At 36.0% G+C, this 9,591-nt stretch overlaps 1 protein-coding gene across 1 annotated transcript; it reads right to left on the bottom strand.

Annotated features, from left to right (window-relative positions):
* Positions 1 to 549: 549 nt before the first annotated feature.
* On the bottom strand, positions 550 to 5,808 carry LOC112710958 (bifunctional TH2 protein, mitochondrial). The gene is made up of 6 exons (XM_025763461.3): positions 5,019 to 5,808; positions 4,122 to 4,230; positions 3,247 to 3,537; positions 2,692 to 3,106; positions 2,346 to 2,612; positions 550 to 1,476 (listed from the first exon to the last, which is right to left on the bottom strand). Exons 1-6 carry the CDS (start codon positions 5,372 to 5,374, stop codon positions 1,064 to 1,066), a joined length of 1,851 nt encoding a protein of 616 aa, XP_025619246.1. The 5' UTR covers positions 5,375 to 5,808; the 3' UTR covers positions 550 to 1,063.
* Positions 5,809 to 9,591: the final 3,783 nt, after the last annotated feature.

The following is a 9,591-nucleotide window of genomic DNA, read 5'->3' as shown; positions in this document are numbered from 1 at the left end:
TGTATCTAGCAAAAGAGTATGTAATGTATAGCTATAATTGTGGAGTAACAACGACGGCACAATGGTAAGTGGTGGGTTGGTTAACTGAGATTTCATCTTTTTCAATTTTACTTTTCGAATCAAAATTCTCTAAAAAACAAGAATTTGTAAAGTGAAAAAATAAACATTTAATCACAGTTGAATTAAAATAATAAAACTTACATATCGTAAAAATTATAAATTCAGTGGTAATTAATATCTCACTTTATTACTTTACCAATTTCCTCATTTTAAAAAGTTTAAATTCCAGTTTTCTGATATATATTCTCTAAGAATGCAGTTACTCATTTAAGAGAAAATATTATGCACTTAAATATATTATTCTTTTTAAATTATAATCAATATCTTCTCAACCACACTCGGCGTTAAAGGAAATAATTTCGAATGCGTGTTTCTAAGTTTCTTTCTTTATTTGTTGTTTTATCCATATGCAAGGATTATAAACATATAACCAAGGATTAAAACAGCCAAAGAAAAAATTATAAACAGAGAATAAAACAAGAAAAAAAGTGGCCCAATACAAAGATGCACATCACTTCGGCATCTGCATTCATAAATGACCATTGAGTAAACTGAAAATACACAGGATCTCTGCCAAATTCTTTAAAAAATGGAACAGCAATAACCTACTAAAATACCAGTACAAGACTTCACAGTCTGAATTGTTATCCTGATCTAACAAGCATTTGATTATTGCTGTCTGAAATTTCTCATACCTGACAACATTTAAGGGAGGGAAAAAAGGTATCAATAGCCATGATCACAGAAATTTCAAAGAAAAACCTTGAGCACATTCCAGAATACTACAGATACCCTGGTTACAGCACATCCATAGAACATTTAATCAGACTGATACCATATCTCTGAATTGCAACGGCCTGTAAGAGAAGCAAGAGAGACAGCAGAAAATCTGTGGCCCCTAATAAAATTAGCCACCTGCTTGTATATTCTGTATTGCACTATATATTTATATATGTTCCTTTCTTTTTAGTTTAGCATGAATTTAGGTGTGCAAGACACAATACTAACAACCCAAAATAAAAGCATGCACTTCAGCCCAACTAGAAACTGTATAAAGAATGCCAGATAAACCCTTCCAATTAGAACAGCTTTCTTCATTGTATTCTTTCTGTTTCTTAACCAACCCAGAAAACAATGGGACAAATGTAACACCGAATTGTGCCCCTACGCTCCTAAGGCTTGAACTTGAACCAATAACGATTCCTATATCTGCTTCAAGTAGACAAAGTAAATCACCCACCGAGTCTCCAATATAAACAGTTAATTTCTTTTTGTCATCATTGGAATTCTTCAATATATCGCGAAAAGCTTGGACTTTGTCAATGGGAGACTCCACCTTCTTAAGAATTTCACCCGAGGAAACAGATCCCTCATAAGTGAATTCATTTGCATGGACATCCAACTCCTTTAAATCAGCTGTTAGAAAAATAATTTGCCTATTTAATTAAGTTGCCAAATTTCCAACTATAAAAAATAAACCACTTGAAGGCAACTAAGAAAGAAATCAAGAATTACTAAAATCACATAAAAGAAACAGAGGCTTGATCAAAGAAACAATTACTCCACAGAAAAGTGCGCATATGTCCAACAGATAAACATGACCAAGAAAGCAAAGAATAAGTAGCTCTTGGTGATTCAGTTCTTTCTGATAAGCCATTCCAACACAGAAAGTCATGCTTTACCATGTCAAAATATGAAGGGTAAGTCGGTAACTTAAAAATACCATGCTTCATAATAAAAGCTGAAGATATATTCTGCAATCAAATCTTCGGAAGTTAAAAATTATCTACATCAAAGTAGAGATTCATGTAGAAAACCGTTGAACTAATAAAGTGGCTCAAAATTGTAGCATGACTTTCCATTTTTTTTGTACAACAATAGAATTTATCTCATAACAACTATGAGCAAAGTATGAAACAAAGTCCTTCGCATTTCTAAACAAATTATCAAAAGAATGGTTATCTTCTACAACTCAATACACAGAAAATTTCATGATTCTCACAATGCTGTTCCCACCTTATTCCTGACAGATACTCTTAAACACACCATGAATAGGAAAGGTTACAACACAAAACCCATGACAGACAGAGCAATTAGCATTACAAATACAGCAACAAAGCAAATCCTGAAGGCAGTCCAAAATCAGCACAATAATCTACTTCTAATCGAAGCAGTATCCCAAGGGAAATGAATTTGAATTTCACAAACTCAATTTTTAAAATGAGCAACTAAAATTATAAGTATCCAGAAAAAGAATAAATTAAAGCTCGCATTGACGAACATACCTGAGGAGAAAGCAGATCTAATGAGGTCTCCACACCAGCAGTAGGAGAGAACATGCACCTTGGCATTCAAATTTTCATTCTTAACAATTCTCTGAAAAAAGTTGGAGCATCCATCTTGAAGGATCAGACGCTCTCCAGCACGCTTTATGTCTTCTAGATTTATGCCTTTGAGTACCCCTGACTCAATAACCCTATTATTTGCTGTGTTCTCAAATTTTGAAAGTTGCTCAAGTGCTGTAGACAGTTCTTTATAGTCAAAATTATCCACTGCAAAGCACACAAGGCCAATTAACAAAATTTCTGTGTAAGCACTGAAGACTTACAGAGGATATAGAAATCACCATACATTTATTTGCAGGCATAATGAGCTCTATACATTGCTCATACTCCTCTGTATATTGTTTGGATAGGAAACCCCATGTATTCCTGAGATCAGAAGATGACAACCGAACCATTTGATCTTCAGTCTGATTCTGATCAGATTTTGGTGCTGTCACTATTGCAATTTCTGCCAAGATGGCAGATGAATCAACAACAGTGCATGTCAAATCAAAATCGCTAAAAATCACAAGATGATCTCTGGTAGGGTTATGTCCTTTAGTCAAGGGCAATATAGTTGGCTGAAAAAGTGGCTGAGCAGAGAAGAAGTCAATTTCAAGCTTCATTGCTTGGTAATAAAGCTTTTCAATTACATCAAGTTCTTCCCCAGTCAAAGAGACACTTAGTTTGTCAAGCAAATCTTCAGTTTGCAGAGCAGAAGCCTAAATTCAAATATAAGAATAACTGAGTGGTTGCAGCCACAAGAAAATCATGAATGAAATGTATATTTGACCAAGATTCAGAATGGTATCCAAGCAATCGCAATGGGCAATATGGTATAGCTTTACTGAATATGACAAACCTGGAAACCATCAGAAGCATAGTTGTCAATCCACTTCTTATATGGGTGAGTACTTTCATCGGAATCTAGAAGCTCCTGGAACTTCTTACCCAGAAAAGCATAAAGTCTCATGCAAGGAGTCATCGCACCTAAAGTGTAAGCAGCAATTTTTGTTTTCTCAAATGGTGTTGCGAGTTTACCAGCACCTTTTAGTCCTTCAATCTTCCCAGAGGCTGTGGCTAACAGGAATTGTGTGTATTTTACCGTTGCAGAATTAATATTGTTCTCTTTTGCAAGGTCCAATCCCCACTCCTACACCATTTGCATAAAACAACAATGATATAAGCAAAATGGAGAAGGGAGGAAACCTATCAGCACAAAACGTGTTAGAATGACACATACATTTAATACAATTCACATTTAAAGATTCTCTTAATCTAAAACAAGGGTTTATGAGTAAAATAATCACAACAATAGAAAACTCAGGTTGATTTGGGCGAAACACCTACTTTTCTTCTCTTTCCCTAAATACTCACTCAAGTTGATTTGGGCAAAACACCTACTTTTCTTCTCTTTCCCAAAAATACTCACTCTCTTATTCCACCAAAATTGCTTGGGCCGTGTTCCAACAAAATAAAGCTTCATTATAATTCATGCAAATTGTTAAAAGTTTTTTAAACATTGAAAAGGAATCCAACTACTATTAAGCAGATAATTTATCTCATTCAGCTACACAGTCCCTTGACATTAATTGTGATCCATCTCAATTCACAACAAGAATCTTCCCCTCAAACTTCAAAATTCAAGTTACAATTCACAAACCTGAGTAAGATTCCTAAGGATAAAATGAATAACTCTGCTCAAATTCAGGCTCATATAAGTGGAAAATGCCCTACCTGTACCAGTGAATTATGCATCTTCAGCTCCTCTAAAACTGCCTTCCTCAACTCAGAGATTCCAGCCTTTGCATCGTCATCATCAGCACAATCTTCAGCTAACTCGTACCTAAAAATTCAACAAAATTTCAACATAGGAAGTTTAAACATGATTCCCCCACCCACCCAGCTGCTGTGGCCAATCCCCACCCTCCAAAAAATTGACAACCTAGTCTTAAAAAGAGGCAAACGTCCTGCCAAGCGTCATAAATCTTCAAACAGCCAAACTCACCTCAAATCAGTGTATCACCAACACCAAATAATCTAACCTTCCAGTTTTGATTGCTGAAAAAGACTGACAAGTGACAAACAGAACCAAAAGATAAAAGAAAACTAAAAATCAAAACTCCAGTTATATTTATTTAATTACCACTTTTCTCCACATCCCTATAAAATTCACCCATCAAAAGCCATAAAAGTACAGCAGATTCAACATGTTATCACTAAGCTCAAAACGAAATATTCCAGTTTTCGCGGTCTTCTTTGATAAGAATGATTTCATGCCACTACTCAACTCATGAAACAAAACCAAACCCAGTCATACATCTTCAATTTTTCTTTCCCATCTTCAATCTAAATCACCAGTTTCCGAAAATTGCTAAAAAAATACACCACAATCTAGTTAGACTGAAGTCTAATGGAGTTGTCTCATTATGCCCTAGCAGCAGCATTTTCAATTCCAAACTCAAAGCCTACTCTAACAAACTAATTACTTATTCACTTGTATCTTTAAAACCATTCTATGATTGAATACCATTGAAGTTTTTCAGCAACCAAGCTCAAAACATTTAAAGTGATAGTTTGAGTTCGCGCTTAACTAAATTCCGTAAGCAAAAAGAGAGGGAAATGGAGACTGACGCTTGAGCAAAAGCGCGTAGGAAGTGAACATCTTGTGCGATGTAATGGCGGAAGGAATCTATGTGGAGGTTGCCGGAGGCCAAGGCGATGACGAATGGCGTGTACATGGCGAAGACGGACTCGCGCGTGAACTTGATCCAGAAGCGCCGTGCGAGTCCCGATTCGTTGTTGACGGAGGCGGCGATCGATGTCATTCTCCTTCCGATTGGGGATCTAAGAGTAGTGTGGTTGCGCGTTAAGGCCGAGTCGAAGCGGCAGGATCTGAGCGAGCTGAGAAGGCGAAACGACGATGGTGGTGATGACGTGGCGGCGATGAGGGTTTTGATTGGGTTTGGGAGGAAGAACCGCATGCACATCACATCACATCACATCACAGGTAATTATTTATATATGTATATATATAGTACAGTATTACTAGAAATATACACGCGAAGAGAGATGGATATGCTGCTTTGTGCTGTGTTGTGCTCTCTCCCCCTCTCTTTTGAGGACTGACTACTGAGAAGTGTGTGTGCTGTCGTGATTTTTACAGAGAGAGAGAGAGAGAGAAGGGCGGGGGGGGGGGGGGGTGGGAAGGGGGTTGACTGCGGTCTGCGAGGACTGCCAGTGCTAGCCGCCCGGATATGATGGGCCTGGGTTTTCGGGTATTCCAGTGTCTGAAAATGGACCTTTAATTTCAACATATGGGTCATTCGTTTGGGCTACTGACAATTTTGATGGTGGTAAATTTTGCACAGCGAAGTCTAATCCCCTGGAAAAGACCCAAAAAACAAAGTCTAATCCCCTGGACCTTACTCAGGAAGTGGGCGGTGAAACGAGTCTTATCATTTAGGTATTGTTTGTTTGGAATGAAAATTTATGGGAAAAAAAAAGTAAAGGAAGGAAGTGTTAGGGAAAATGTCACTTTTTTCTTGTTTGTCCGGAAAGAAAAAATTAAAAGAAAAGTTAAATAGTTAAAAAAGAAAAAGTAATGGACTTCACTCACACAAAATTTTTCCTCCCCATTATGGACGGAAAATTGAATGAAAAAATAAAAGCAAGAGTAATTTTTTACATTTATCCCTTCTACAAAAGAAAAAAAAAAAGGAAAAAATGAGTTCTTTTACATAATGTCCGAGTGCATTCATGTTCTGCCCAAGTATCTAATAAAAATACCAAAGCTCAACCTCTACTGTAAAATCAGAATGTATTTCTCATTCATTCACGATGTTACCCTTGACATTCTAATACAACCATTTTCGGTCTAAGTTTACACATATAGGTTAGGATTTTATGATTTTTAATATAATTTTTTTTATATATGAAACTAAGTCTGTAATATGGACCTTATGATAGTTCTTGAAATTTTATTTTTCGTTTTTAATTTATATTTATAGTATTGTAGTATCTATTTTTTAGTTTGTTTTTTCTGTTTTGCAATTAGTTGTGAACCTTATAATTTGGATGCCTTATTTTTTTGATCTGTCATAACTAAATAAATCAAAAGCTGTGAAGATAAAAAATCAAGAGTTTTTTAAATTGTGTTAGTTACAAATAAAGGTTAGAATTTTGTCAATTTTAAATATTTTATTTGAACTTTGCATATGTATATTGTTTATTTTATTGTTGTTGTTGATGTTAGTTTTTGACTTTCGTTAAAAATGACATTGCAATATATAAATTTGAAATGTATTAAACGTAGGAAAAAATTGTCTTTCATTCGTTGCTTACTTTAAACATGATTTGATTGTTTTGTAGTTTGGGCATGTAATATACTGGTGATGAAAATTGAAAATTATTTGATTGTAGTATTGTAATTGAAATCACAAAATAAAAATATCCTTTTTAATGATTTTTCATTTCCCCAAATATTCAACTTTATAGTTGAAAATCAAGAGCGTAGGTTAGCTATTCCTATAGGTAATCAACTAAGGTCAACTACTCATGTGAAAGATACTATACATGTCACACTTGAAGAGCAAGTAGCTAAATTCTTATATATTATAGCTTATAATGTTAAAAATAAAACCATTTTATTTTTCTTCTACCAATCCGGAGAAACAAAATGTCGTAATTTCTATGCTGTTTTAAGAGCTGTAATGTCACTTGAAAAAGAGTTTTTCCAGCAACCTTCCGGAACTACCATTTCTTCAGAGATTCTTCATAGCAATAGATTTTACCCCTATTTTAAGGTATGACTAGTTGCACATTAAAGTAGATAGTTATAGTTAGCATACACAATAAAATTTTCTTTTTAATTAAGCGATATCATGTTGGATTGTATTGGAGCCATGATGGAACACATGTTAGAGTCTAAGGTTCCAATAACTAATCAACCTAGATTTCGTGGTAGAAAAGAATGGCCAACTCAGAATGTACTTGCTGAGTATGGCTTTGATACGAGTTGGTGCACGAAATTGGCTCCGCCAAATTCGCAAAGATAGATCGGCAAGTATACCGGGTCGTCCAAGTAATACTTGAGGTGAGTCAGGATCGATCCCACGAGGATTGTTAGTTTGAGCAAGCAGTGGACACCTTGCAGATCTTAGTTAGGCGAATAGAAAATATAGTTTGTCACCGAAAAAACATAAAACGAAATTAATTAAATAAAACGTTACTAATGAGACGAGAATTCAATGGTGATAGAATGGTTGAGGCTTCGGAGATGCTTTGTCTTTCCGGATTAACTTTTCTTACTGTCTTCTTCAATAACCTTCTGATTCCTTCCATGGCAGCCGCAAGTAATTAACTCATGTCCTCTCATCAAGTTAACCTCCTCTACTGCAGCAATCCACCATGTTGAGATGACTCGTATCCTCTCATCAAGCCACTGATAGGCAAAATTGTGACTCATACTTTTCACAACTCAAACAATTCCTAGTAATGGCTCTAAAAACATGGTGCACAATACTATGGTTCACACACATTCTTCACAACTTCGCATAACTAACCAGCAAGTGCACTGGGTCGTCCAAGTAATAAACCTTACATGAGTAAGGGTCGATCCCACGGAGATTGTTGGTATGAAGCAAGCTATGGTCATATTGTAAATCTCAGTCAGGCGGATTATAATGGTTATAATGATTTTCAAAAATAAAGATAAATAAAGCATAAAATAGAGATAGAGATACTTATGTAATTCATTTGTGGGAATTTCAGATAAGCGCATGAAGATATTGTGTTCCTTCTGAATCTCTGCTTTCCTACTGCTTTCATCCAATCATTCTTACTCCTTTCCATGGTAAGCTGTATGTTGGGGGATCACCATTATCAATGGCTACCTCCCATCCTCTCAGTAAAAATGGTCCAAATGCGCTGTCACCGCACGGCTAATCATCTGTCGGTTCTCGATTATGTTGGAATAGAATCCAATGATTCTTTTGCATCTGTCACTACGTCCAACACTCGCGAGTTTGAAGCTCGTCATAGTCATCACATCTCATATCCTACTCGGAATACCACAGACAAGGTTTAGACTTCTGGATCTTAGGAATGGCCTCCAATAATTCTAGCTTATACCACGAAGACTCCGATCTTTCGGAATGGAGGCTAAGAGATACGCGCTCAATCTAAGGTAGAACAGAAGTGGTTGCAGGCACGCGTTCATAGGTGAGAATGATGATGAGTGTCACGGATCATCACATTCATCATGTTGAAGTGCAGCGAATATCTTAGAATAAGAATAAGCTGAATTGAATAGAAGAATAATAGTAATTGCATTAATACTCGAGGAACAATAGAGCTCCATACCTTAATCTATGGTGTGTAGAAACTCCACCGTTGAAAATACATAAGTGATAATGATCCAGGCATGGCCGTAAGGCCAGCCCCCAAGGTCTAAGAACTAAACGTCCAAAGATATGGTCAAAAGACTCTGGTCTAAGGACTAAATGTCTAAAGATCTTTTAAAATACAATAGTAAAAAGTCCTATTTATACTAGACTAGCTACTAGGGTTTACAGAAATAAGTCTAAGTGCAGAAATTCACTTCCGGAGCCCACTTTGGTGTGTGCTTGGGCTGAGCTTGAGCTTTACACGTGTAGAGGCTTCTCTTGGGGTTAAACGCCAAGTTGTAACGTGTTTTTGGCGTTTAACTCTGGTTTGTGACGTACACCAGTTTGCGTCGTCTAAACTCAAATAAAGTATGGACTATTATATATTGCTGGAAAGCCCTGGATGTCTACTTTTTAACGCAACTAAGAGCGCATCATTTTGAGTTTTATAGCTCCAGAAAATCCATTTCGAGTGTAGGGAGGTCAGAATCTAATAGCATCAGCAGTCCTTTGTCAGCCTCCTATCAGATTTTTGCTCAGGTCCCTCAATTTCAGCCAGAAAATACCTGAAATCACAGAAAAAAACACAAACTCATAGTAAAGTCCAGAAATATGAATTTTGCATAAAAACTAATAAAAACATCCCTAAAAGTAGCTATATTCTACTAAAAACTACCTAAAAACAATGCCAAAAGGTGTATAAATTATCCGCTCATCACAATACCAAACTTAAATTGTTGCTTGTCCCAAAGCAACTAAAAATCAAATAGGATAAAAAGAAGAGAATATACTATAAATCTCAAAATATCAATGAATATTAG

The sequence above is a fragment of the Arachis hypogaea genome, chromosome 9 (assembly GCF_003086295.3).
Source record: "Arachis hypogaea cultivar Tifrunner chromosome 9, arahy.Tifrunner.gnm2.J5K5, whole genome shotgun sequence".
In the NCBI taxonomy this organism is placed as follows: Eukaryota; Viridiplantae; Streptophyta; class Magnoliopsida; order Fabales; family Fabaceae; genus Arachis; species Arachis hypogaea.
The sequence above is the reverse complement of the archived record's forward strand: the minus strand, read 5'-3'. Positions and strand labels throughout refer to the sequence as shown.